The 27,143-nt window shown below is 52.0% G+C and overlaps 10 protein-coding genes and 1 non-coding gene across 11 annotated transcripts; 7 read left to right on the plus strand and 4 right to left on the minus strand.

The window, feature by feature from the left end:
- Nucleotides 1–1,894: 1,894 nt before the first annotated feature.
- On the plus strand, nt 1,895–3,207 carry LDX57_005654 (putative NAD binding Rossmann fold oxidoreductase; the record flags this gene model as incomplete). Its single annotated transcript, XM_046087340.1, has 2 exons — nt 1,895–2,399; nt 2,467–3,207. Exons 1-2 carry the CDS (start codon nt 2,073–2,075, stop codon nt 3,205–3,207), a joined length of 1,068 nt encoding a protein of 355 aa, XP_045943307.1. The 5' UTR covers nt 1,895–2,072.
- Nucleotides 3,208–3,596: 389 nt separating this feature from the next.
- Nucleotides 3,597–3,698, minus strand: LDX57_005655. Its single transcript has one exon. It is a non-coding gene; the product is annotated as a tRNA-Phe (tRNA).
- Nucleotides 3,699–4,096: 398 nt separating this feature from the next.
- On the minus strand, nt 4,097–5,200 carry LDX57_005656 (LLM class flavin-dependent oxidoreductase; the record flags this gene model as incomplete). The annotated part of the gene is made up of 1 exon (XM_046087341.1): nt 4,097–5,200. One exon carries the CDS (start codon nt 5,198–5,200, stop codon nt 4,097–4,099), a length of 1,104 nt encoding a protein of 367 aa, XP_045943308.1.
- A 1,674-nt stretch (nt 5,201–6,874) lies between these two features.
- On the plus strand, nt 6,875–9,089 carry LDX57_005657 (putative glutaminase; the record flags this gene model as incomplete). The annotated part of the gene is made up of 2 exons (XM_046087342.1): nt 6,875–7,307; nt 7,369–9,089. 2 exons carry the CDS (start codon nt 6,875–6,877, stop codon nt 9,087–9,089), a joined length of 2,154 nt encoding a protein of 717 aa, XP_045943309.1.
- Nucleotides 9,090–9,802: 713 nt separating this feature from the next.
- On the plus strand, nt 9,803–12,318 carry LDX57_005658 (uncharacterized protein; the record flags this gene model as incomplete). The annotated part of the gene is made up of 4 exons (XM_046087343.1): nt 9,803–9,811; nt 9,962–10,112; nt 10,208–10,319; nt 10,467–12,318. 4 exons carry the CDS (start codon nt 9,803–9,805, stop codon nt 12,316–12,318), a joined length of 2,124 nt encoding a protein of 707 aa, XP_045943310.1.
- Nucleotides 12,319–13,370: 1,052 nt separating this feature from the next.
- On the minus strand, nt 13,371–14,276 carry LDX57_005659 (uncharacterized protein; the record flags this gene model as incomplete). Its single annotated transcript, XM_046087344.1, has 3 exons — nt 13,371–13,553; nt 13,614–13,722; nt 13,921–14,276. 3 exons carry the CDS (start codon nt 14,274–14,276, stop codon nt 13,371–13,373), a joined length of 648 nt encoding a protein of 215 aa, XP_045943311.1.
- A 622-nt stretch (nt 14,277–14,898) lies between these two features.
- Nucleotides 14,899–15,648, plus strand: LDX57_005660 (uncharacterized protein; the record flags this gene model as incomplete). Its single annotated transcript, XM_046087345.1, has 1 exon — nt 14,899–15,648. One exon carries the CDS (start codon nt 14,899–14,901, stop codon nt 15,646–15,648), a length of 750 nt encoding a protein of 249 aa, XP_045943312.1.
- A 1,361-nt stretch (nt 15,649–17,009) lies between these two features.
- Nucleotides 17,010–18,977, minus strand: yap1 (putative bZIP transcription factor AP-1/Yap1; the record flags this gene model as incomplete). The annotated part of the gene is made up of 3 exons (XM_046087346.1): nt 17,010–17,160; nt 17,221–18,440; nt 18,504–18,977. 3 exons carry the CDS (start codon nt 18,975–18,977, stop codon nt 17,010–17,012), a joined length of 1,845 nt encoding a protein of 614 aa, XP_045943313.1.
- A 2,434-nt stretch (nt 18,978–21,411) lies between these two features.
- LDX57_005662 (uncharacterized protein) lies at nt 21,412–22,424 on the plus strand (the record flags this gene model as incomplete). Its single annotated transcript, XM_046087347.1, has 3 exons — nt 21,412–21,462; nt 21,527–22,259; nt 22,336–22,424. 3 exons carry the CDS (start codon nt 21,412–21,414, stop codon nt 22,422–22,424), a joined length of 873 nt encoding a protein of 290 aa, XP_045943314.1.
- An 817-nt stretch (nt 22,425–23,241) lies between these two features.
- On the plus strand, nt 23,242–24,350 carry LDX57_005663 (oxidoreductase, short chain dehydrogenase/reductase family; the record flags this gene model as incomplete). The annotated part of the gene is made up of 4 exons (XM_046087348.1): nt 23,242–23,422; nt 23,490–23,853; nt 23,921–24,282; nt 24,331–24,350. The coding sequence occupies 4 exons, from the start codon at nt 23,242–23,244 to the stop codon at nt 24,348–24,350; spliced, it is 927 nt and encodes a 308-aa protein (XP_045943315.1).
- A 664-nt stretch (nt 24,351–25,014) lies between these two features.
- Nucleotides 25,015–26,974, plus strand: ALD6_1 (CoA-acylating methylmalonate-semialdehyde dehydrogenase; the record flags this gene model as incomplete). Its single annotated transcript, XM_046087349.1, has 3 exons — nt 25,015–25,750; nt 25,834–26,471; nt 26,558–26,974. The coding sequence occupies 3 exons, from the start codon at nt 25,015–25,017 to the stop codon at nt 26,972–26,974; spliced, it is 1,791 nt and encodes a 596-aa protein (XP_045943316.1).
- Between the last annotated feature and the right edge of the window lie 169 nt (nt 26,975–27,143).

A 27,143-nucleotide genomic window follows, 5' to 3' on the forward strand; every position in this document is an offset into this window, starting at 1 on the left:
CTCCGAGCTATAACTAAATGCACATTTGAGGAGTTTGGCCAATAAGAATACCATTCGGCTTGCCCAGGCAAAATCGTCGTTTCTTATAAAAACATTTGAGTTTCTGAAGCTCTCAAGGCCAGCACGCAGTGGCTTTTGTGATGTTATCGATATGTGGATGTCTTCGCGAAGGCATAACCATGCCGCTGCTTCACCCAGACCGCCGGATGACCCAAACGACGATACTGTATTTAGAATGTGAGTCACCCCTGTCAAGTGGAATTGATTGTCCTCGCCTGAAAAAGTGAGCCCAAGTCATCAAACCAGAAAGCTCGGGGAACCTACTGTCCATCTCTTCATGCTGCCGAAGTATTGCGACCGCCGCAAGAACGGTGTCACTAATATTATCCCTCATATCTGATAAAATGGGAATCAGCAGCTGAAGGCATCGGTTATGATACTGCAATGCCTCGGCTGCTTCACTCTTTCTCTGTCGGTTCATATGCCGGGAGGAGAATGCAAGGATGGAAAGACATAAAACAGAGTTTTGAACTGCTAGTAAGGGGACTTCAATCTCAAAATGTCGTTCACGGTCTGTAATATCAGCCTGTCACAAGTAACGTTAGTATACTCGGCAGAATCCGGGGTAAACCCGGTATTCTGAATTCCCTTACCCACAAGGCCATGTTTTCCACATAGTTGCGCATTAGGATAGCCTCTCTCTCATTGAAAACGGCGTGCGTCTTTTGTGGGCCTCTTTGGTCATCGTTAATGGACGATGCAAAATTGTTTGGAGTAAGCTGATCAGTAGAAGCCGGCGAAGCCACTGGATAGTGGACGGCACCTATGCTATTGGTTAAATCAATTCCCAAACAACAAAAGTCGCTCCCACCTACTCAGTTGTTGCCTATTTATGTTCTCGGTTGTTTGGGTTAACTGCTGCTCATGTGTCTGGGAGATTCCGAGTTGCTCAGGACTACCGTATGTACGACATGAATCGAGGAAGTTGTGCACATGACACTCATTTGCTTTGTCGAAATCCGGAGAACCAACTATGCTATATAGACTTTTGATCTCCGGGGTTTCGTCATAAAACTGCACTTGCAGGAAGTTAATAATAGAAACACCTGACACCTGACACGAACAAAACCCACAGGACACCATTGGCCGTGGCCATATCTTTGACTCTGGAAATGAAACGGCGGGATCGTTGTCCAAGCCTAATCCATTGCGAAACCTCACATTGAGCCCTCTTTCGCAATTGGCATTGGCTAGTCGGCAGTGATTGCAGCCTGGATAATTGAGATCACCTTCAACTGTGTAAGATGTATGCTAAATCAGAATTGGGGGACAAGTACGCACATTTCAGATGGCGGGCTAAGAAATAATAGCCAAGTTAGTCTAACACATCGTAACCGAGACAGATCGAATTTCTATGGCGAGAATGGCTTCTTCCCCATGCATCAGGGTCTCAGCTTACCCCTACATCTTTGGCTGCGGCATTGATCAGTCTCCTTTTCCATATTGGGGTCATTGAATAAGGTGGACAGGGATACCCATTACCAGCCAGTAGCAAGTCGACTTCTCTTCTTCGATGACTGAGACATGGAGCTGCATGCTGTGAAATAGTAGTAACCGATCTGGGGAGAAGGGGAAGAAGAATGCGGAGAGAGTTGCCGTCGGGTTTCTCGCAAGGCGGAGAAAGGCCGAGCCCCGCAAGAATTTCCCCGCAAACAAGAAGATCCGCCCTCTTAAAATGTAGGGAAAGTCTTTCCGTCTCCACTGGAAAGTCTGCCCGTCTCCGCTAAGGAGCTCGTCTGCGGAGTACAGACTCATGATCACCTTCAATTCCCACGTTATACCCCTCAGTATGCAGATACGGATAAAATTCGAATGGGTAGACTTGCCTTGTGTTCAACAGGCCATGCAATTGAAGGTGAAACAAAAGCTCCTCAGTAGAGGCTCGCTGGATATAAAAGCGCCCCAGAAATGCCCCGGTTGAATGTTCGGATTCATTCTCTTGAGCTCTTTTCCTTTCTCTCAACTTTCTAGTTTCTTTTCTTCGCATTTTTCTGTGTTACTCCTACTCCACGATGTCCATCCAAAGACTCAAAGTTGGCATGGCCGGCCTAGGCCGCGTCGGCAAAATCCATGCCAACAACTTCCTCCACCAGACTCCCCGCGCTGAGCTGGTTGCTGCATTCACTCCTGACCCGGCAGAGATCAGCTGGGGTCGGCAGAACCTTGAGCCGTACGGAGTAACATTGTACGATGATTATGAAAAGATGTTGGACCACCCCGGGCTGCAAGCCGTAGCTATCGGAACAGCTACGTCTGTGCATGCCGAAGAGACGATGAAGGCCATCGATCATGATCTGCACGTCTTGTGTGAGAAGCCACTGTCAACTGATGTCGAAGTTGTAAGTCTTCTTTCTGTTCCATCTGCATCTTGGTTATTTGCATTAGCAGACTGACATTCAATAACAGTGCAAGGCTGTTGTGCAAAAAGCAAAGACCAAGCCCCATCTCAAAGTTATGTGCGGGTTCTCGCGACGATTCGATGAATCTTATCGTGAGGTTCACGAAAAGATCAGCCAAGGAGCAATCGGACGACCATCGATCGTGAGAAGTCAGACCTGTGACAAGTTCGACCCCTCCGGCTTCTACGTTGCCTACGCGGCATGGTCGGGTGGAGTGTTCGTCGATATGTCCGTCCACGACATCGACCTGACCTTGTGGTTTTTCGGCGACGATGCCGTTCCGAAGAGCATCTCGGCGCACGGAATCACGGCGGTGCAGCCCGAATTGAAGAAGTACAAAGACTATGACAATGCGGTGGGAATTGTCGAGTTCCACAATGGCAAGATTGCCTACTACTATTGCTCCCGCATGATGCCCCATGGCCAGGAAGACACGACAGAAGTGATTGGTACCGAGGGCAAGCTGTCTGTAAACATCAACCCTCAACGCAACTTTGTGAACTTCTACCACCCTGGTGGCATTACCCGCGAAATCCCGGCCAACTTCATCGGACGGTTTGGACCTGCCTTCGTGCGGGAAGCCAATGAGTTCACGGCCTCATGCTTGGACAACACGCCGCTTCCTATCAAACTGACCAACGCGGTCAAAGCAGTAGAGATTGGCTCCTACCTGCAAGAGGCCTTGGTGACTGGAAAGCAGATTCATTTCGATGAGATTGGCAGGAGGGTGGAGAAGGCTCAGCTCTAGGCGACGGCAGAACGGGCTACTGAGAAGTATGATTAGCAAACAATAAAATTTCGAAAACCTTTTCCAACGTTTATTCTGGAACACGCAATTCATCTCTGTAACATGGTAAGCGGAATTCTATGTTAGTGCCGCCATCATTGTAAGATGGGGGAATCCCCGATCATCGGCGTTGGCCTTGTACGACGAAAATAGAAGGGACCCTTGGTTGTAGGGAGATAAAGGGGTCAAGACCAAAAGCGATGTAGTGTGTTCGTAAATAACCAGGAACCCGAGGTTTACTAGCTTAGGGGGTTGAGAAGGGACAGCGACTTGATGATGAAAAAAGAGATATATATTGGTTCAATGGTGGTAAATAAAAATTGGAAACAAAAAGAAAGCGATAATGATAATGGGATGAACCGGGATTGAACCGGTGACCTCACGATTGCCAGCTGAACTGACGGACTGAGTGGATCTTCAGTCGTGCGCTCTCCCAACTGAGCTATCACCCCATTTGTTGAGATTTTGGCTTTGACTTATGTTACATAATCATTTTCACACAATCTCCTACTGATCGGCTTTCTTTCCTGGCATCTTGTCTTTCTGGCACTGTGTAACAACCTCCAAAGCAAGCTTCTCAAACCTCTTGAAGCCATCTCATCCTTGAAATTTGCAGCATTCTAATTGCTTTTTGCGGGCACAACGCTTCTGTGGATGATCTGCTTGAGGTTCATCGCTGCAATTTTATATATATCTTGCGGGTGTCAAGCCGAGATTGGTCCATGCGCGTAGGCTTCTTGTGATTTGCTTTCTTGATCGTTCTATCCAACTAATTCATGACTTATAGTGATATCCAAAGAAGCCAGCAACCAAGCCACCAATCCCCCCCAACGCATCTAGAAGAACCGCATCACTGGGTCGCAGCGGAGCCCTCCCGCTCCTTCAATGCCTGGCGTACCCGAGGCAGGATGTAGCGGCCATAGTCGATGGCATCGTTGAGGTTGTCATAACCTCGAATGGAAATCAGCTCGGCCCCGAGGTCCACATAATCCAGAATCGAGTCGGAAATGGTTTGATGCGATCCAACGAGCGCCGTGGACGCCCCCCGCGCGTTGGTTGCGGTGACGGTGGGATACCACAAGGCGCGGTCCTGAACCTCCCCACGTTTGGCAATGTCGAGCAGTCTCTGCGAGCCGACGTTTTGCGGAGGAGGGGCATCAGCAGGCGCTTTGCCCTGGCCCTTGGCTCGATTCTCGGTCAGAGCGTCCAAGGTGCGATGAGCCTTGGCCCAGGCGAGCTCGTCTGTCTCGGCGAGAATTGGTCTGAAAGTGACCCAAATCCGTGGCCGGTCGGACTCGGGACGGCCCGCGCGCGCAGCCTCGGCGTAGATACGATCGATTTGCTCCTTTGTTTCTTTCAGGGGTTCGCCCCAGAGTCCGAAAATGTCGGCCAGCGACCCTCCAATGCGGTATGCCTCATCTGACGATCCTCCCACCGAGACGGGGATGGTGCCGTTGACCGGGCGTACCTTGTTGCTGAACTGCTTGAACTGATAATAGGTCCCCTCCCAGTCGAAGGGTTCCGGCGACTCCCAAGCGCGGCGCAGAATGCGGATATACTCCTCGAGGCGGGCGTATCGCTGCTCCTTGTTCAGGAAATCGCCCTCTTTGGCCTGCTCAGCGTCACTACCGCCGGCGATAAAATGAACGACCGCGCGGCCGGAGCTGAGCTGATCTAGCGTCGCCAGAGCCTTTGCGGCCACTGTCGGATATAACGTGTTTGGTCGAAGCGCGATGATGACCTTGAGGTTCTTGGTCACGGCAGCGATCGTTGCACCGATGGTGAAAGGATCATAATAGGACGAGTCGTAAGGCACCAATGTATAGTTGAAGTCATAATCGTCTAGCGACCGCGCATAGCGGACCAGGTAGTCCGGATCAATCGAGGGATTGGGAATCGGATTCAATTCCGTCGATTTGTTGGGAAACGTTAAACTGATAAACTCGGTCGGCATGTTCGAAATCGACAATCAGGCTTTTGAATGGTATCTAATTTTCAAAATGGCTGCCCCTTCAACCACAGGTTAGATCCTTCTTTATATACATTTGTCCAGTCGTGACCCCTCCAGCTCGGATACATCGTGATTGGCCGACTATACCCTGTTGCGCACGCGATGGACGATGAATGATGGCGACAGCTGCTACGGAATCACGTCTTGTGAGATTCCTCCGATATCGACCAGCGTTCTCTCCCATTATTAATCATGTTCCTGAGCCGAGCATCCGTTCGTCAGCCAACACAGTTGCTCGCCATCCCGCGATGTTTCAACTCCGCAAGATGAATTGCGATAGGCGATTGTTATATCAAGCCAACAAATGAGCATATCGCACCGCAGGAGGGATGGACCTCTGTCAGGAACGCCGCAACACCCCGCCTGTCAGGTACACTACAGACCGGGGTCGGCGGAGCAATCATTTCCAAGGCCTACTCTGGGACCCGATAAGACATTTGTCATACTACCTTATGAAACCTCAATGAACTTATCGACACTCTAGCGTGTGGAGAACCACCCGGCGGGGGGTTTCCGGCGTGGCATCAGCCAACCTAGAATCACGCAATCGGGGTTTAAATTGCGGCATAGGAGTTGAAGGTAACTCTGTGAGAACCTTTGGAAGAGCCCGAGAGGACGGTCGAAGAGGAAGGAATTCGAAAACAATGGAGAGCGGAAGACACTCGACAGATCAAGATCGGAGAAATGACGCTGCAAACAGAAATCAGGCGCTGCCCGATGCTTGCTTACGGAGATGACAATGGTATTGGACTTTCATAAAGCCATGAGATTTCGATCAGGATTGGAATTCTGCGCTCGCGACTCCACAACTCCCTGCTTTGCTCAACGAGGATTTTGCGACTACGACAGACAGACAGCAAGCTCATTGGTAGCTTGAGAACTGGACTATGGATGGGCCTTGGTTGCCCTCGTTAGTTGCATTCGAATACACGAATACCTCTCCTGAGCTCGAAGGACCTTGAGAAGTTTGTGGGCAATGGTGGCTGTCTTCTGGCTATAAAATCTGCACTGCTCCATATACCAAAAGATGAGGAAGGAGTGTGTTCGATGGGCGGCGATCAGGAACCAGAAGAAAAAGCACCAGACAGAATAGTCTCACAATACCATGCAGCATCTATACACCAACTATACTCATTCACTCACCATGAACCTTGTTGCCCTGGCTCTAGGACTATGATTGAGATCTTAGAATGCCCCCTCTCATCGCTTTTATGAAAGCAAAACCCCGCATTCCTCACCCTCTTGGCATCTCTTTTGCTGGATGATCTCGCAACCTGTTTTGTCTTTCCCATCCGACTCTAATCGATACATCGGACGACTGAAAAGGACTGCAGTGCCAATTTCTCATGATCAGTCGCCTGAAACACGTTGCCTAGTCTGTTGTCGAATGATTGGAATCATCTTCGACTCGCCGGATCCCTTTCGAGGGCGACGCGCACCCCGGCCCCAATGACGCCATGGGATCGGCATCCTGGCCTGGACCGGTCGCTGTTCTCCCCCGGATTCTTCATGAGGCTTCGCTGTTGCCGACAACATCAGTCTCGTGTGAATTGTATACTCCTTGTACAATCCCTTTTCAAATGGGCGCCGGAACTCTTACTCGGGAGAGCTTCCATCATGCATATCAATTTCCACAAGAGCCTAGGATTAGGATCCTTATTGACAACGGTACTTTCACTGTTCACAAATGAACCCAATGCGATCGCCTACCGACCAGCACGGCCGCCGTCCTATCCCCTGGCCGTCCGTAACCCGTATCTTTCAGCGTGGATGCCCGGCGACCAAATCCAGAATTTACCGCAAGCCGACTCACAATTCTGGGCTTGGCAGAATCTCACCTGGTCTGTTATGGCGCGTGTAGATGGCCAAACCTACAGTTTGATGGGTGTGAAAGACCACGGCGATGGCGTTCGCCCGGCTGTCGTTCGCAGCGCCGAGTATACAGCGACCCATTCGCTGTTCACCCTCTCGGCAGGGGAGGCAGTCATCACGCTTGACTTTTTCTCCCCAGTATCACCCTCGAACTATCTTCGGCAATCTCTTCCTTTTAGTATGATGCGCTCCCATGCCTCGAATCATATTTGGTTGAGTGCTAATACCGTGCACACCAGGCTATCTGACGGTGACCGTATCCGGGCCATCGACCAACAACGTTCAAATACTTTCGAGTATTGACGGACGATGGGCTGGGAGTGCGGAGAACACTGCCCGTGACTTCCAGCAGACTGGTTCTACAGCAGTTTACTCCCTTACAGTGGAAAACGCAACGCCATATTCCGAAGCGGACGACATGGCCACTTGGGGAGAGGTAATCTTGGCGTCTCGACCGACGCCTGCGTCTAAACTGTCTTTCGCTTCAGGCGAGTGGGAGAATGTGGAATCCAAATTTACAAAGACGGGGGTTTTAGCTAACAACGACCCTTGGCTGCCGGAGGGAGTCCTAGCCCTCTCGCATGACCTGGGCGCCGTTACTACCGAGCAATCGGTGAACTTCGCCGTTGGTTATGTGAGGGAGAAAGCGATCAACTACCTTGGAAAGACATACACGGGGTATTACCGAGCCCAATATCCCGATACGAACCAGGCCATCTCAAACTTTTTGGATGATTATGACGACGCCCTACAAGAGTCTCTGGTCCTTGACTCAGAAATGGCGAGTAAAGCAAAAGCAGTTGCGGGTCAGAAATATGCGGACATCGTCACTCTTTCGGCTCGTCAGGCATACGGCGGAATCGATCTTACAATCCCCAATGACACTTTGAACACTGAAGATGTCCTTGGGTTCATCAAGGAGCTATCGAGCAACGGCAACCTCAACACCGTGGATGTGATTATGCCCGCGTTCCCCGTCTACTATATAATGAACCCAGATTATATTCGAATTCTCCTCGAGCCGATGATGAGGTATCTCGCGGCGGGACGGTGGAGGAAGCCATACGTGATCCATGATATGGGAGCACATTACCCGAATGCCACCGGCCACGATGATCAGAAGGCGGAGCCTATGCCAATCGAGGAATGCGGAAACTTAATGGTGTTGGCTCTGGCGTATGTGAGAGCATCAGGAGATACAGCCTGGAAGACACAGTATACGCCTATATTGAGAAGCTACGCGGACTATTTGGTCGAGCACGGCGTTGACATTGCGGAGCAGCTGTCTTCTAATGATGCGGCAGGGCCTTTGGCCAATGAGACCAACCTAGCCATTAAGGCTGCAGTTGGCTTGAAAGCATTTGGGGAACTGACGGAACTGACGGAATACTCACGCATTGGCGACGAGCGAGCGTCGCTGTTCTTCGCTCAAGGCCTTGGAACCGATGAACGCAAAACGCATTTTGTGCTTCAGTATCCCGAAAACCAAGGTTCATGGAAGATCCCATACAATTTATATCCTGACGTATTATTTGACTTACAAACATTCCCCAATGCCGCACATCAGATGGGCAGTTCCTTTTTCAAGACGGTGCGCGCCGAATATGGAGTCCCTCTGGATCACCGGCAAGACTGGGCCAAATCAGATTGGAACATGTGGCTAGCTGGCACGCTTGACACAAACACCCGGGACGAGTTTGTCGATGACCTGTGGGCATTCATGACCAATGGAAAACACAACTGGCCCTTTTCTGATCGATACGTTGCCACATCAGCCAAGGGCCAGCACCCCGGCCTTCCCATCCTTTGTCGCGCTCGACCCACAGTCGGTGGCCATTTTGCGCTGATGGCGTTGGATGGTCCTAGGTCACTTCATAATGACGTGATCCGCTCATTGAAGTCTATAGAAGACATGAAAATCGAACAGGTCTTGACTGAGCAGCACGGGGAAGACCTTTGAAGCCATGGCGTAGCGTCTTGTTTCGGGGAATTTCTCCGGGTATAGCGGTTAGGTATGAGGTAGGTATAGCTTAAGATGTGCGAATACAATTCAGAGATCGAACAAAACAGAATAAGAGAACAACTGAACAGACTCGCTACCCTGTAATCTATTGTCAGAGCTCCACCGTACCAATCACCCGGCATTGGAGCTGTGCTGATTGCATGATATGTCAAGCTACATACATGAATCGGGTCGCGGTGAAGAGGATCCATGATGTCTCCCAACACGTGGTTGCGTCTTTCCAGCCAGGCACCAACGGCTTCAAGGGCCCTTTACTCTGGAAATTGACATTCAAGAACCTGCGGGACACCTGGCAAGCAAGCAATTGACTCTCCAGAAGTGAAAATAGTCCCTTGCTTTCTTTTTGTTTCTTGTGTTTCTCGCTGGTTGCCCCTGGTGCTTACATAAGCGACGCTGAGTGGCCGACTTGTTTCTCTCTCTCTCTCTCTCTCGCTCGCTCTCGCTCTCTCTTCCTCTCTTTCGCAGCATCCAAACCGCCGCTTGTTTAGCTTCTTGCTACATTTCTTCCCTTCTTCTTCTCTTCTTTTCCCGCTTCCTTGTCCTTTTGATTTCCCTCTCCCTATCTTCCTTTGTTCTCTTTGCCGGTTTCATCGCCATCGTCGACCTTCTCACCTCTTGTCTTCCCCCCCGGTTGAATTAGATCATAACTCATGGCTTCCGTATGTCCTCTCGTCCTCTCAGTTCCCCGTCACTCTTTTCTCTCAAGCTACCTGGCCAACGTCATGGCCACCTCGGCCACGCGTTCTGCCACCCCTCCGCACGCGCCAGGAGAGGACTCTTTCGCTAATGCTTCGATGCCCGCCCTCTAGCCCCGTCCTCCGCACAGCTTCGGTCCCCAAGGCTATCCTCTCCCCAACGGTGCCACTGGTCCTGTTCCCGGGGCCGCCCCTCTTCTTCCGAACAACGGTCGAATCATCCAGAACGGCCCTGTCAGAGTCCTCTGCATTGCCGATGTTCGAGGTAGGTTTCCTGGCGCACGTTCAACCAAGATGTCGCGGCGAATGGATATATGTGGCTGACAATGTTGCTTTTTTCCCTTTTTTTGTGTTACGCAGGGAACTTGAGGTCTTTGAATGAGTTGGCCAAGCAGGCCCGTGCCGACCACATTATCCACACCGGTGACTTTGGCTTCTACGATGACACCTCGCTGGAGCGAATTGCAGACAAGTGAGTGACAATTGTTTTGGACTTTCTGTTTTCTCCATTTTTATATATCTTTGGCTCAATGGGCACCATGGAGGTGTATTTCTTTTCTTTTCTTTCCTTGGTTGCGATGTAATTGGGTGTGCTAATGAGCGAACTTGTAAACAATAGGACTCTTAAGCATGTGGCCCAATACTCTCCGTTGCTTCCTGAAAACGTGAAGCGGACCATTGCTCAGACCCCGCCTTCGCAGTCGATTAAGCAGCGATTCACCCCTGACCAGCTACCCCTCTCAGAACTTCCGATGTTGCTCGATAGGCGGATTACGCTCGATGTTCCTGTTTACACCGTTTGGGGTGCCTGTGAAGACGTTCGGGTATTGGAGAAGTTCCGTTCCGGAGAATACAAGGTGGACAAGCTGCACATAATTGATGAGGCCAATTCGCGGTTGCTGGATGTTGGTGGTGTCAAGCTGCGTCTGCTGGGATTGGGAGGTGCCGTGGTGATGCACAAACTGTTTGACAACGGTGAGGGCAAGACCACCATCGCCGGTGGACAAGGTACCATGTGGACGACTTTGCTACAAATGGGCGAGCTGATAGACACCGCGAACCGTGTGTACGACCCGTCGGAAACCCGCATCTTCGTCACACATGCATCACCCGCTCGGGAGGGTATGCTAAACCAACTCTCCGTGACCCTCAAGGCCGACTTCTCGATCTCTGCCGGTCTGCACTTCCGCTACGGTTCGTCCTACAACGAGTTCTCCGTGAACCCTTCGCTCGACCATTATCGCGGCAAGCTGGCTGCCTCGAAGGCCTCTTTCAATGACGTCTGGGAGACGGTTCGGGGTGAGGTTGAGGCCGCCATCTCTTCCAACGAGGCCCAGAAGACTTTGTTGGACAACGCTCTCAACGTGGTAAACCAGATGCCCACCGTCGCCAACGGTGGAAACCCCTTTGGCGGACCCGCTGGACCAGGAAACGCCGCCGGCCAGGTTGATGAGAGCGCCTTCAAGAACATGTGGAACTTCAACCTGGCTGATGCCGCATTTGGCTTCTTGGTTCTTGAGGTTGAGGCTGGCCGCATCGCCACGGAGATGCGCGCCCAGGGTTTCAACTTTGCGCATCGGACCGGAAAGCCCCAGGCTGCTGGAGGGCCCGGTGGTCAAGCTGGCGCCCCCGTGCCTGCTGGACCTCCCGGTGGCGTGACCTCCCCGGCGACTCGTGCGACCGGACCGGCTGCACCCCAGTTCAACCAGGCTCCGCCCGCCACTGTCCGCCCCGGAGCTCCCGCCCAGCCCCAGGCGCCAGCCAAGGGCCCGACCGCCGCCCCCGCTCGTACCTCGCCGGCCCCCGTGATCCCCAAGCCCGCTACCCCCCAGCCCGCTGGCGCCGGTGCTCAGTCCCAGCTGCCCGCTCCTGTCTCGCCCGAGAAGACCTCGGTTTCGGAGGCCAACGGCAGTGCTCAGCCCGAGAAACCCTCCGAGTCTCCTCTGCCCAAGCCTGAGAAGAAGCAGAGCAACGGCCTGTTCGTGTCGAACGTGGACAACGAGCAGGCTGTGCGCGATCTTTTCCCCGAGGAAGACAAGTCGAAGATGGTCAAGGTCGAGAAATGGGGCAAGTTCAACCACGTCGTGATGTTCACAACTGTCGAAGAGGCCAAGGCCGCTCTCGACCGCCAGCCCGTCGAGCACAAGAAGCCCTCGCCCCCTGGCCAGCCCCGCAAGCCCAACATCAAGTACTTTGAAGACCGCGGTAGCCACCGGGGCAACGCCGGTACGTGGCAGAGCAGCAACCGCGGTGGAAACACCTCCCAGCGCGGATACCAGAGCGGCGGTGCCAGTGACAGCGAAACGGGACGAGGACGTGGTGGATTCGGACGAGGCCGAGGCCGCGGTGACCGTGGCGGACGAGGTGGACGAGGCGGCCGCGGCGCATTCAGCAAGGGAGCGACAGATTCTCCAGCCCCGACATCGACCCCTTCAGGCGACAAGCCGGCACCTTCGGGCGGTGATGCTTGAACGGTTTGATGTGATCAATGGATAGCCTGTTGTTTATTTGACTTGTGTGTTTTCTGCCTGCGTTTTGAATTCCCTTTATTGTTGATTTTCTTCTTTATCTTCCACTTTTTTTTCTGTCGAAACATTTTCTTTTCTCGGCCGTCTCATTTTCCACCTTGTTCATTCCTCTTCCTCTTCGTCCCTTCTTTCTCTTGATAACACTCGCCGGATTTCCCACATTTTGTTCCAATTAATCACTTAATTTCTATTCTTGTGATACTTGCAAAATCAGTGTTTTCTACCCTTCCTTTTTCTTGCCCTCTGTGCCCCCATCTGAGCGAGATGTTATTCATTTCTTTGACCTAGTAGACCCTCGTCTTCGGATGGATCCCGCTAGGATGATTTATCTTTTCTACTACCAAGAGTCACCGTTGCAGTACAGGGTGGAAAGCCAAGAAGGGAACATCATCAGCATTATCATTTAATGTGAAGAAGGAAAAAAAGAAGAGAGCGAAAAAGCGTGCCTTGGTGTGTATTATTGGTGATGTACGAAGGAAGAAGATCTACAAATCGACAAAAAAAAGATCAAAAAAAGGGGAACTGAGCGGACTGTCTTTCTGTATTCTAACCCTGTTTTTTCTCCTTTTTTCTTCTTTTCTTTACCTGGATCGCACCAATATCGATACCCTTGTAAGCTTCATATTGCTCCTGTCTTTTGTTCCTGAACGTAGTGTCTCTTAGTTGGGTGATGTGGTCTGATAATATGATGATTTTATTCAAATAAACGCAATGTTTGGTATCTCTAGAGTCTGATGATTCACATGAGGCTTGCAAGCATGTCCTGAACTCCAATCCATCGTGAGAAACGTAAGGTGTACATAGTCCTTGTTATGTACGAAAGAGTAAATAAAGTCCCTCCCTGTGCATTGAAAACGCCAAATAAACCCACCCCATTCATTAGATAAACCTAAACCCAGACCAAATCAAACACCGACCGAGCCAGCCATAACCGAAGACATGAAAGAAACGAGAACCTTGACAAAGGACGGTATCAGGGAAGTGCCAAGTTCCTTTCATCCAATGATGGTATCCCCAGTCCCAGACGAGCACCACCATCGGAGCAAGATCTTGAAGGCCGGGACATTTTTCTCCCTGAAATCAAGAAGCTTGGATTGACGAACGACCAGGTCGGTACCATTGTGATGAGCCAGGAGGATGCGAGCATGTCGAGGTCCCATGAAGGAGATGAGTAGGACCTTGGAGAGGTTAGCCCGTGGCATCTGAAAAGAGGCCAAGAAAAGAACGACAGCACTCACCGGAATGACTTTATAAGCAAGATAGCTTTTCGCGCGGAGGCATCTGATCATAATCCGACAGATACTCAGGATCTCGCCGCGGGTGATCTGGTCGTCGTCTCCGTTGACGCTTTCAAGAACCATACATCTGATCTGAGACCTGCCTTGGATTTCGCGGATGCCGGCAGCGCGTCAGTCGATGGCGTTCTCAAGCTCGTACTCCCAAAGAGGGGTGCGAAAATCTCCAGGCCTGCGGGGAATCATCAGTCTGTTGTTATTCTTGCGTTGGCATCGTGGGACTTGATTTAGGGGGGACTTGGGAACATACTGTCTTGGGGAATCGAACTTGCCCACCCAGCCTTGATGCATGGCATCGTCGAGGTAGTTGGTGAGGAACTGCCATATATCCGAAGCTTCGCTCATCGGTGTTGAAAGTGGGTGGTGCGGATTGTGAGCCGGGTATTCGATTTCCTCACTGGGGTCCTGGAGCAATTTTCGGCAGGGCTGGAAGTATTCAGACTGAAATAAGGGGTCCCCGTCGTTCGACAGGGGCATTGGAAGGATCTGGATGGGGAGGTGATCAAGGTCTTTGTGCGCATATTGGGCCTCCCGAAGATTCGAAATGGTATCCGCGACGGCCTCAACAGCGCGTCGACGAGATTGATGTTCTTTGCTTTCCACCATGTTGGCAGGGCTTAGCATAAGCCTTTCTCTAGAGATTCAGGGATGAAAGAAGTGCGAGTGGAGGGTGGATGGTGGGGGTTCTTGGAAGTACGGAGTAAACATGAGGGAGGGAGGATGTTGAATAAATAATGGGGGGCTCCGGGGCAACGACGGGGGAGGTGCTTTGCCTTCAGGTACCGCCCGCCAACCCTCCCGCCTACCATCTTGCTCCATCCCACCACAGTCCAGACCCAGAGAGAAGCGCACAGACAGCATCTTCTCCTCTTCGTGATACATTCACTGGCGGCAAATTTCATTATGATTGCCTGGAGCACCTCCGGATTGGATGGATCCCAGCGGCGGCGCAGTACCTTCCCTGGCCTTTATTCACTAGCCTCGACGCCAAGCGGATTCCATTCACAAGCCTGCCGTCACAATGCTCTATGATATTATGGAATCGTAGGTCATCTTGATCTTCTTCGTAGACTCATCCAGGGGATCTTCAATCCTATCTTCACACGCCTTCCGAGTTGATTTCATCTACAGAAGAGCACTACTACAGACACAGATCTTATCCCATAAACTACCGGATCTAACATCCTAAAGCCTCCCTCACAATCCTATCACTGCTTGTCTCCACAAAATGTCAGAGTCGGCGGTAAAGCTTCCCTCGACTCCCAAAAACTGGGAAACCATGGTGGCAGCAGCTGGCATCTCTGACAAGCAGATACATGATGAACAACTACCGTCGGCTTCCAAAATGAAGCTGCGGCACTGTCTACTGCTCCGAGTTCTATGGAAACCGGTCAAACTCAGCAGTTTCACTCCCAAGCAGTTCGACCTAGACGAGTGGATGAAACCCGCACGAGACATGCTCAACTCGTATCACTCCTGGAAGGTTTACCTCAAGAGCTTCACGGGCAGGAAACCGATGGGCGAGGGGAACTTCTTCCTAGCGAAGATCTCTCAGCTCGAAGCGGCCAAAGTGGAGAGCGATGAGATCTCAGACGATGTCATCATGTCGCCAGTCTCGAACCGTACTCGTCAACAGATTCTCAAGAAGCGCGAAGAGCAAAACCAGACCCCGACCAAGTCTTCGTCAATCTCCCTGGAAGGCCTCACACTCGACGATCGGACGCCCTTTACGCCAGATAACCTCGAGGAGGACGATCCTTTCAAAGACCCAGCGCCTCTGACAGCGGAATCCCTCGGTCCCCGGGAGATCAGGAATAAAATGTACCCCAAAATTGACGACGAGCAAGTGGTCAACGTTGCCACTCAATTTCTTGAAGGCCCTCACGGCTCACTTCCCATCGCTTTCGAGCTCCTGGACCATTCACCGAAAGCCCTTCCATGCCGAGTTCGCAAACACCAAATACGAAGCCAGGACTGACGGCTACCTCCGGGGCAAGGAGTCCAAAGACGTGCGAGGCCTAGTAGAGGTGAAGGCCCCTCTACGCATTAACAAGCAAACCGAGATCCGCATCCAGGAAAGCGCCCAGATGGCCGCCTGGCTGAAGGAGTTTCCGTATACGCCGCCAAATCGTTCTTTTCGGTGCGTTTAGAGCTAGTAACCTTTCCTTGACTAAGTACTTGACATTGGATCATACTAATCCGGGGAACCAGGCGCTTTCACGTGTCGCAGGATCGGCACGAGATTTGGCTCATCTTTGCTGAATATGATGACCAGTACCTCAAGTACCTCCAGGGCACCGCTACTGCTACGGACCCACTCTCCTTTCTAACCATGTATGAAGTTGGCCCGTTCAGTATCCAGAATGAGAGGCATATGGCCGAGCTTGGACCTATCCTGCTCGCGCTCACCTTGCGCGCTGATGACGATCGCAAAGAGGAACAACGATCATCGTGATATCAGGGTAGTTTGTGGAACAAGACAAAGATACCTCCCGATTTGTAAATGCCTAGATTAGGTTAACGCCTAGCTTGCTGGCCATTCACATAACGGGAGATGGTATGGAACCCTTGGTCGAGATTTTGATGCGTTATGTGAATTTATTGTTGGAGCTCGGTTATCAAGCACCTACTGTAGATATCGCGTTGAGAAATAAAATAACAAATCATGCATTAAGTCGATTGATCAAAGACTAGACACTGATATCATACGTAATACCTTTACTATTTGGCATAGTTAGACAGAACTAGAAATATCACAAGTACATTCCAAAATTATGTTCTGCAAGAAAGTCCGTGCTATACCCTCAATATAAACAAACCAGATGAATCAGAAATGTGAACTCCTTCAAGCTCCAGGTCGGGCTCCGGCTCCAGTTCCATCAAAACGCAAACTGCGCCCAGTCCAAAGCGCCGCTCCTTGAGGTCGCCGCCAGTGTAGGGCTTTCAAGTAAAAGGTGACATAACCAACAGCATAAACATGCCCACGATCGAAGAGACATTGATGTACATCCCTTCCAATTCGAAGGGAAATGAGGTTTGACCAGGGGTGCCTCCCATTCAACTCAAGTGTAAATAGAAGAAAAGAGTGCGCAAGAGAGGGTGAGAACGAGAGCGAGGAGACTGAAAGTTGAAAGACGACTAAACAGGTACGCCGGATATATCAAAATGGTGATTTTCAGAAAGAACGGATAGATTTGATCATGTTTTCAAAATGATGACTGTTGTTCCATTTTTCCGTTTCCATCTTATGCTCGTCATGACATCAAGTGCGGTATCGTATCGTAGAGTAGGGGGTATCAGAACTTAAAGACAAGGGAGACTATGATAAAGAGACATGTGCTAGTGAGCACGTCCCATGATATCGTCAACGTCCTTTTGATTGACGACGACGCCTCCCTCAGAGCACCGAGCTTTGGTACGCAGTTCAGAGCAAAGGTTGTCGACATCAATCTCGCCGTTGCGGAATCTCTCCATAGACTGCAAACGATCCCTGTGATGGCTAGGTCAGTACACTCTTCGCGAAACAACAAATGGGAAGGATGATACACACCATATCTTGGTGCAGGACAGCATCTGAGACTTGTCCTCGCCGGGTACCATTTCCTCCTCGTCCAATTTCTGATCGATAGAAGCGAGTAGGTCTTTCTTGGGCACCTGCTGCGGCTGCTGCGTGTGCTGTGGCTGCTGGTTGGTCACCTCGTTGAAGTTGTGAGATGGGCTTCCCAAGTCGGGCAGAGGGAAGGCATCGTCAAAGAAGGTGCCAAAATCCTGGGAAAGGATCGCATCTTGGGGCTCACGCCAGTCCCCAAATAGCACGGGGTCAAATTGGCCGCCATTCTGCTGGGCCAGGAAATCAAGTCCAAGGTTATTATCGGAATCATCTGGCTGCGCCTCGGCGGGGGCCGTCTGCCCGGGAGTATTCGATGCACTTTCGCTGTTATGTCTCACGGCTGGGATTGGATTTCTAATGTTGCCACAAGCCATACCAAGCTGAGCGCAGAACGACTCTTCACCGTCGATTGTACTATAAGTGCAGTGGTGCCCATCATCGTGGGTCTTGTTTGCTGGCGAGTGTGTGGAAGGCTCGGGGGAGGTTCCACTAGAAGACAACAGCTGGCTCTGATGTGAGTCGGAAGATGACGAAGGGGAGTCTGAGTTCGATGCACCAAGCGAAGATCCCGACTGCTTGGTATTGTAAGCGGAAGAATACTTAGGAGCCTGGCCTCGGGATGAACCATTCGTGGAGGTGGGAGTCGCGCCGGCTGATTCCGACGCAACGGTTGGAGAATTGGCGGGCTTGGCAGAAGCTTGGCCGTTTGCTGAACGGAGAGAGTCCCGATTCAAAACGCCAGGGACATAAGAGTCATTCCGCTGCGGCGCATGCTGATCATCTTTGGACTTGTTTTGGTTGTTGGATTTGGACAAGTGTCCGTTGTTGAAGATGTGCGAGGCGGGTAGGTCTCCGAACTTAGGGAAATCGAACATGAAATCGTGGTTTTGGATTCCAGATGATCCTTTGTTGGGGTAGGCGCTTGGAATTGCGTTGATGGCAGAAATCCCGCTTCCAGTTGTCACCCACGAGAGACGCTTACGATACTCTCGGAGTTCAACCTGCAGACGCTCCACCTGAGCACGAAGCAGGCCATTTTCCTGGTTCGCATCGTCTGAGGCTTTCTGCAATTCATCCACTTTAGTCTCTAGGTCCTTCAGATGTTTTTCCTTGCGCTCACGGAACGCCCGCTGAGCTGCGCGATTCTGGGCCTTGCGCTTCTGTAAGATATGTTAGTAACACGAAACTATCGTGCTCTGCAGGGGGGAGGAAGAGAAGCGTACAGAAGTGGGTTCGGAGGTCAGTGGCTTCCGCCCTGGCTTTTTGGCTGTTTTATCATCGCTCTCCCTTCGCTTCTTGCCAGAGTCCTCATTTTCATTGTCCGAGCGTCCTTCTAGATCCTTCCTCTTCTCTCCAACTTCAGGATCATCAGACGGAAAACCGCCTGGGAGATCTCCAATCAAGCTTTCAGAGCCTTGGAAATCAAAGTCAAGGTCAGGGTTGAAGTCAAGGAAAGGGCTCTCGTCATAGCCCAGGTTACCGGAGTTCTGGGAGCGGTCAAACCCGGGGGAGGCGCTGTAGCTTCCGGAGGATGTACGCCCCGGAGTGTGCTCAGGGTCGTTCTTCGACTTGGAATTTTGCGGGGTGTTCTGCTGTTTCTGAGAATGGTTGTTGGACGAAAGAGCAGCGAGGAGAAGGTCCTGTTGACCAGGAGAGAGGTACAGGCCTTGCTGGTAAAGAGAGTTGTAATCGGCCATTTCGGCAAGATTGACGATAGAAAAGTGGTTTGAGGGTTTGAAGGAGAGAGGAGGGGATAAGACTGAAAGTAGCGGGGTTGTTGGTCCGGCTAAGCAAAAAGCGAACTTAGCTGTTTTATCGGTGAGATGAAAGGGCCGGGCTTCCCGCCCGTTTCTTGTATCGATATAAATCACCGATGAAGTGAGGGTGAGAAGTCGGATTGAAGCGAGACAAAGTAAGGTAGTTCAAGGTTGGGTGAGGTGTTTTTGTTGGATGAACGATAAAACCCAAGCCCAACTGAACACACGGTGTATTTCTTGGCGAAATCCTTCCGCGGGCAACGATTGCAAGGAAATAATAGTCCAGAAAACCAAGCCGAGAGGGGAAAGGTTGTGTGCCCTTTCAATCGATATCGAAAACTCGTATTCCGACGTAGGCTTAGAGATGGCGAGCGAGGAAAACTCGAGGGAGGGGAGGCTCCAGCAAGAAAAAGAAACGAGCTAAATCAATTGCTTGAAACTGCCCAGAAGACCACAACAAGGTCTCGTAGACTAATAGTTGGCTAGATTAAAATCCAGGAGAGGAAGAGGGGACAGGTGCCCGTTGGTCGACGATGAAGAGCCGGAGTTGAGGAGGGGTTTCCGGATGGAGAGATATGGGGCAGACACTGCAGGGAGGCTTGCGAGAGCGGCAGCAGCAGCCTATGGGGACGGACAGGGTCTTCAGGCCAATTAGGGAGGGGGGGAAAGGCGTAGGCGAGAGAGGTGGGAGGCGAGAGGAACGAGGTGTATTGAAGAAGGCAAAAGGAGAGAACGAGGATGGTAAGAAGAGATGACTGAGGAAAGGAAAATGCGAAGTAGAAAGAAAGAAGGCAGGATGAAGACTGACGAATGAACCAACCACGAGGCAAATCCCGACGGGTCTTTCGATCGAGGTGGAAGAGTTGCAGGAATGAAATGAACGAACTGGATGGGATTGAATGAAACGGGATGCATGCCTGAGGGGGCGAACGGCGGTGACTCTTACTTTCCGTGGGCGGTGGGCAGTCGGGTCAAAGCGGCGAGGGCTTTTGAGTGTGGCCATTGGCTTCCACCCGCGTGGGGCAGGCGGCACTGCCAATGACCGAGGGCCGCGACGGACTGCCGCCTTAAGGGAAGAAACTGCACGCAAAATGCTTAGAAATCAGGCCAGGCCGGCAATGGAACGTCGCGCCTCCGACGTTCTGCCACTTTCCACGCTCTAAGCCCGAATAGTACGCTGCTCCAGATCTGACGCCAGGCAGAAATACGGAGTACACCGTAGGCTGCCAGATGATGACTACTTTAAGTAACTACTAACTAGTTAAGTTATGTACTGAGTTGAATGCTCATGGTAATAGTATGAAGTTCAATCCATGCAACCTAGGTACTCCGTACTTTGCGACATACCGGCAGGTCCTCTGCATCTGACGTATTCCCCGCTCCGGCCATCGGACTCGGATGATTCGGATTTAATGGACTCCCTTATCACGTTACCCCGTAGATGAGAGATTTTTTTTTTTTGTGAAAAAAATAATAACAAAAAAAAATGGTGGAGAACATAAACCGCAATGGAAATTCGGTATCTCGAAAGCGCAGAAAGTCAAGCGTCACAAGCGTTCTCAATATCATCCATGGATCCGGTGATTGATACGAGTTCTCCCCGGACACGGAGCGGATATCTTAGGCTGCCGTATCCCAAGTTCCAAATCCCTACGTCCGACAGGGTTCTGGATCTCACTCTCTGCCAAAGCACCCTCCGATCCCAGATAATACCAAGTTTTCCCTGGTGGCAAATGCTGATAGCTGGTCAACCGTTGTGTCCAATAAGACCGTGTCCCGAGTGACGTGACGATCGTCTTTCGTCCGGACTCGCATTTGCATAGCGTTAACCGTCCAGACTAGGCGCTGATCCCGCCCACCCGTTGGGCGGTCCCTCGATTGGGTGCGGCTAGTCCTTGGGGTCCATGGAACCTGGAGAGACAAGAGATTGAGCCTGCTCAATCAAAATGAGGACAAATGGTGATACCTATCAGCATGCACACGCAACCTTGCGGGGTCTTTGAGTCGTACGGAGTAACTATGTATTCAGGAGGGTCGACTGTATCCGTACGGAGCACTCCCTAGATAACAGATTCAGATAAGACAGGAAGAAAGGAAGAAAGACGCGTCGGGAAGGACGGCGGACGATCATCTCGGGGAAGGTGTGTGTCACGTGATGCAGTCTCGCCCGACCGCAGCCGGCACGTGCGCGCGCCATATCTTATCCCGACCGTCTCGTCTCAACTCTTTTCTGGCGCTCCCCGATCTCTGCTCTTTCACTTGTTGAACCCACCCCACGTTTTTACCCCGATCTCGGTACTTGTCTCCTGTTCCGTTGCATTCACTCTAACCTTTTGTCTTTCTTAATTCGTCCCGAACCTAGTCCCATTCAGTCATGGCGGACGTAGCAGCCTTGGAGGCCGAGGTCAAGGAATTCAAGCTTCAGGTTAGTTCACTCGCCGAGTCGCCGGTCACGCCTCCCATCCTATTCTAACCGTGCTCTGTTTCAGCTTGAAACCGTCCAATCGAGTTTGCAGGTAGACCCAGATAACACGGAATTACAAAGTCTCAAAGCTGAGCTGGAAGAACTTATAAACCTCACCGAAACCTCCATCTCCGAACTCAAACCGGCCGCTCCGCCATCATCCAGACCGTCTCCCCCGGTCAAAGAGAAGGGCTTCCGAGAATCCCAGGCACCTTCGCAATCGGGTTATCGCAAACCAACGGTCGAAGCGGACGAATCGTCGGCCCCCGTCTCGTTCTCCGTCAACGAACATGTTCTCGCTCGATGGGTTTCGGGCGACAATTCCTTCTACCCTGCCCGAATCACATCCATTACCGGCTCGTCTAGCAATCCTGTTTACCTAGTTTCTTTCAAATCATACAGCACGGTGGAATCTTTAACTGCCAAGGATATCCGACCCGTTTCCGGCAATGACTCGCGCAAGCGCAAGGCTGATGGAAACTCAGGCAATTCCGCATCCCAGTCACCCACCCCTCAGCCTCCAAATTCGAGCGTGATCTCGGCGGCGGCGGACATCAACCCCGCCTTGGCCAACCAGGCGCGCAAGGAGCCGAGCAAGGTTGGCGACGGGCCGGCGCGTCCTTCCAAGGTGCCTCGCAAGGTCAAGGCGACCCGGGAGTTAGAGGCAGGTAAAAACAAATGGAAGGATTTCGCCAGCAAGGGTAAACTGGGCCGGAAGGAAAGCATGTTCCGGACCGGTGACAGCGTCAATGCCCGAGGTATGGTTTCTCTACCCTCTCTTGGTGTGAAAGCTATCCATCTTCGAAACTACATACTGACCGGATAATTTCGTAGTCGGATTCACCGGGTCCGGCCAACAGATGCGCAAAGACCCTTCGAGGACCAGACATGTCTACCAGCAGGGTGATGACGAAGGATATTAAAAGCAAAGCGGCGGAGTTATGGCCGCAACGTGATTCCGGGTGTTCTTATGTTGTGGTCTATGTGACAGACCGGTTGTCTCCTTATTCGTTCATATCTGTTTTCCTGCGACCCTTTCTTCGGTCCTTCTTGCTAACGGGCTATCGATGACAGATAAGTCATCTTGTGAATGTCGAGGCAGGAGTGTTCGTCCATAGAGATGGTGGAGAACCTTGGTAACATTCAATCCCATGAGTCTACCGGCGGTCCCTTGATTATTGCGTTCCATTCTAATGCACCTCGATGACCATAGGTATTCTGATGTATGATCGGAGCTGCTGGGCCATGCTGTCACCTTCCTGGACCCGTGGAAGAGAGGCGTTTGAGCTCAAGCGAAATCGTAGATGTACACGGCAGCTTCATGCCTGTGTGCATGTAGATGGTTTCTTTCTGGAGAGCCAACATAATGTATGCCGTGGTTAGTGCTTACGATGTAATAGACTAATTGTCAGATAGTTGCCCGCTAGGCAAATGATTATGCTTGATCGTTGGTGGTCGAGGTTCCTGGTCGGCGTGCAAACCTCCGATTCTACGTTAGTGAGCAACGCCAATATACCTAGATTTGCAAGGCATGACAGTACCTTCGGGACACTGCGCTCCGCCACAAATGTCTAACGATGTCAGTTGACAAGAAAGCAAACGAACTGACGTCTTTGCGGAAATGAGGGGTAGGAAGGGTCTCCGCATTGATAAACCAAACTTTGCCTGCCTGTCTGTCTGGAAGTCATTCCGCCATTGGATTCCATCTTTATAAGCCAGTATCTCTCTAAACAAATCGCGATGACCTTTCAAAAGGACGTTCTGCCTCCTACTCCCCAGATACAAAAGCAAATGCCATGGATTCAGCTTGGCCAGCATGATCCCACCACAACGCTGACTCCGCCGCCAGCTCCATTCCCCGAATCCAGCACCCCGGGGCAACGAGCGACGATGAGGTTCGCTGTCAATGGAAACGCAGCGTGTACGTTGATCCCGTTTTCACAAGACAAGATCTCTTTCCTACAAGCCCGTGGCCAACGAATAGCCAGTCACCGGAGGCGCCGGGGCCCTAGCCCTGGCATCTGCTCGCGCTCTTCTCGAACACGGTCTGTCCGGCATAGCACTCCTTGACCTCCCGCAGGGTCTTCAGAAGAGTGCCACCGAGATCGAGACACTCCGACGAGACTTCCCTGCCGCGAAGATCATCACCCAGGCCTGTGATGTCACAGACGCTGCGGGCATGAATGAAACCGCTCAGCAGGTCCGCGACCAACTGGGCGATACCAACATCCTCTGCTGTTTCGCAGGGATGGTAAACTGCATCGACGCGGAGGACCTCGCCATAGAGCAATGGAGGCGCGTGATGGATGTAAATACAACGGGGTCTTGGATCGCGGCGCAAGCATTCGGACGGTAAGTGCCAATTGTCTCATAACACTACTCTCTAAGCAAACAGACTCATTCGCCTCCCGAAACCCAGGCATATGATTGCTAGCGGCCGCGGAGGCAAGATCGTCCTCGTGGCTTCGATCAGCGGACATCGGGTGAACTATCCTCAACCACAGGTAGCGTATAATGTTTCCAAGGCAGCGGTACTACATATGCGGCGCAGTCTTGCCGCAGAGTGGACGCGGTATGGGATCCGGGTCAACTCCATCTCCCCGGGATACATGGATACGGTGCTTAACGAGGGCGACGACTTGGAGGCGTGGCGACAGAGCTGGGCGGAGAGAAATCCCATGCGCAGAATGGGCTCGCCCCAGGAATTGACCGGACCGGTGGTGTTGTTATGCAGTGATATTGGAGGCAGCTACGTGAATGGGGCAGACATTGTGGTTGACGGTAGGTCTTCCTTGGGTTGGCATGTCGGGCGGTGCTAATGATAATTAGGTGGTGGGCTGGTATTTTGATATATAGGAATACCAAGTATGTGAAGTTCCACAGTCTCAATTTGGGATCATCCATTTCGCGATTTTGAGAGGTCATTAATCGGATACTGCGGCGAGAATCTATAGTTACCCACTTTAGAGGATCGGATAAGATGCCGATGCAAGGGATTAGGGCAGGCATTCTACCTGTCTAGGCAGTACCTAGAGACTCTTACTCTCAATCAACACAGCCAATGCTAAATCAAGCTACAGGCTTTTCTCTGTTATGATATCCTAGTAAAGGCTTCTTTTTTTGGGCAAAAGACGAGAAGTATAGGGAGGTACAGGGAGGTACCTGACCTACAAGGCATGAGATTCCGATATCAGTACCGGTATTGGTATTTACCGCATCCGGGTCTCAGGAACCGGTCCATGCACGGGCTACGATTGGTCCCCCGCGCCGAAAGGGGAGTTATCAGGGCCGTTCGGCGTATCGATAAACCCCCCGGATTACGCGTGTCGTACGGGCGGTAATTTCCTATTTATTGATCCTTCGCTGCGACTCTCCAACTCTCTCCGCTTCATCTTCGACCGCCACTTCCTCCTTTCTTCCTTCCCTTATATTCTTATCCTCCTTCCATCGTATTGATATAGTTCCTTATATTTTCTCCTTTGTTCACACATCGAGTCCTTCCATTCTCCCGCCATGGCTGCTGCCCGCCAATCCCTTGCCCGGTCTCTCCCCGCTCTCCGCGCTGCTTCTCCCCGCACGGTGCTGGCTTCACCTGCTCGGGCTTCAGCTCGCTCTCTTTCGACGACCTCCACTCTATCGGCCTCTTCAGTGCTGGCCGCTCAGCGCTCTTCGTCCTCATCCTCCTCCTCCCCTTTGATTGCTACGCGCAGACTGCACGTTACAGCCCAGCAACTCGCCCCCGCAACAACTACCGCGGCCACTACCGCCACCGAATATCCGACAGATCACAAGACCATTGCCAACCCGATTGATACCACCAATTTCATCGACAACCAGTTCGTTTCGTCCAAGGCTACCACATGGATTAACTTGAACGATCCTGCCACCAACAACCTCGTCACCCGAGTCCCTCAGAGCACCGATGAGGAACTGCGGGCAGCCGTCGAGTCGGCCGAGAGGGCCTTCCCGGCCTGGCGGGCAACCAGTGTCATTGCCAGGCAACAGATCATGTTCAAGTTTGTCAGCTTGATCCGCGCTAACTGGGACCGATTGGCCTCCTCGATCACCCTGGAGCAGGGCAAGACCTTTGCCGATGCCAAGGGCGACGTTCTCCGCGGATTACAGGTGGCCGAAACCGCCTGCGGCATCACCACTCAGCTCACCGGCGAAGTGCTCGAAGTCGCTAAGGATATGGAGACCAGAAGTTACCGAGAGCCTCTAGGAGTTGTCGCGGCCATCTGCCCCTTCAGTAAGCCCCCACCCCCGGAATCCCTGTGGATGATCCACTATGAACTTCTCCGATACTAACCGCTTCTACCCCCGCGCGCGCAGACTTCCCCGCCATGATTCCCCTTTGGTGTATTCCTGTTGCGACAGTGACTGGAAACTGTCTCGTCCTTAAGCCTTCAGAGCGGGACCCCGGTGCCGCCATGATCCTGGCCGAATTGGCCAGGGAGGCTGGCTTCCCTCCTGGTGTGATCAACCTGGTCCACGGTTCCGCCAAGACCGTCGATTTCATCCTGGATGAGCCTGCCATCAAGGCCATTAGCTTTGTCGGCAGCAACAAGGCGGGTGAATACATCTACACCCGTGGCTCCGCCAATGGCAAGCGTGTGCAGGCGAACCTCGGCGCAAAGAACCACGCCGCCGTGCTTCCGGACTGCAACAAGAACCAGACCCTCAACGCCATTGTCGGCGCTGCGTTCGGAGCCGCTGGTCAGCGATGCATGGCCCTGTCCACCGTCGTGATGGTCGACGAGACCAAGGACTGGCTTCCTGAGATGGCCGAACGCGCCAAGGCCCTGAACGTCAACGGCGGATTCGAAGAGGGCGCCGATCTGGGCCCTGTCATCAGCCCCGAGAGCAAGAAGCGCATCGAAGACTTGATTGCCAGCGCCGAAGAAGAGGGTGCCACCATCCTCCTTGACGGACGAGGCTACAAGCCCAAGAACTACCCCAACGGCAACTTTGTACGTTTATCCCACCCTCCTCTCACTCGAGAGGAATCATGACAACCACCAAGCAAAGGCCACCATTGACTAACCGTCTGCTACAGGTCGGCCCCACCATCATTACCAACGTCACCCCCGACATGAAGTGCTATAAGGAAGAGATCTTCGGACCCGTGCTGGTCTGCCTCAACGTCCCCACCCTGGAAGACGCCGTCGACCTGATCAACAACAACGAGTACGGAAACGGCGCCGCCATCTTCACCCGCTCCGGTCCCACCGCCTCGCGCTTCCAGAAGGACATCGAGGCCGGTCAGGTCGGTATCAACGTCCCCATCCCCGTGCCTCTGCCCATGTTCTCCTTCACCGGCAACAAGAAGAGTATTGCCGGCGGTGGCGCCAACACCTTCTACGGCAAGCCGGGATTGCAGTTCTACACTCAACAGAAGACGGTCACGAGTTTGTGGAGAGGCGAGGATGCCATCAGCACCAAGGCTAACGTGGTGATGCCGACTCACTCGTAAGTCTTACTCAAAATGACATACATAAAACAAAACGTTAGGAAGTGTTTTCTATACTTGATTTCTTGTGCAGTGTGAGAGTGGACTATGCTGCTTGGACAAATTGAATTTGTCTTCTTGGAGGGGAGAGCTATGTTGCTACGATATGATACTCATCTATAGTTTTGATTCC

This window comes from Aspergillus melleus (assembly GCF_016097325.1).
Source record: "Aspergillus melleus strain CBS 546.65 chromosome Unknown contig3, whole genome shotgun sequence".
Classification (NCBI taxonomy): domain Eukaryota; kingdom Fungi; phylum Ascomycota; class Eurotiomycetes; order Eurotiales; family Aspergillaceae; genus Aspergillus; species Aspergillus melleus.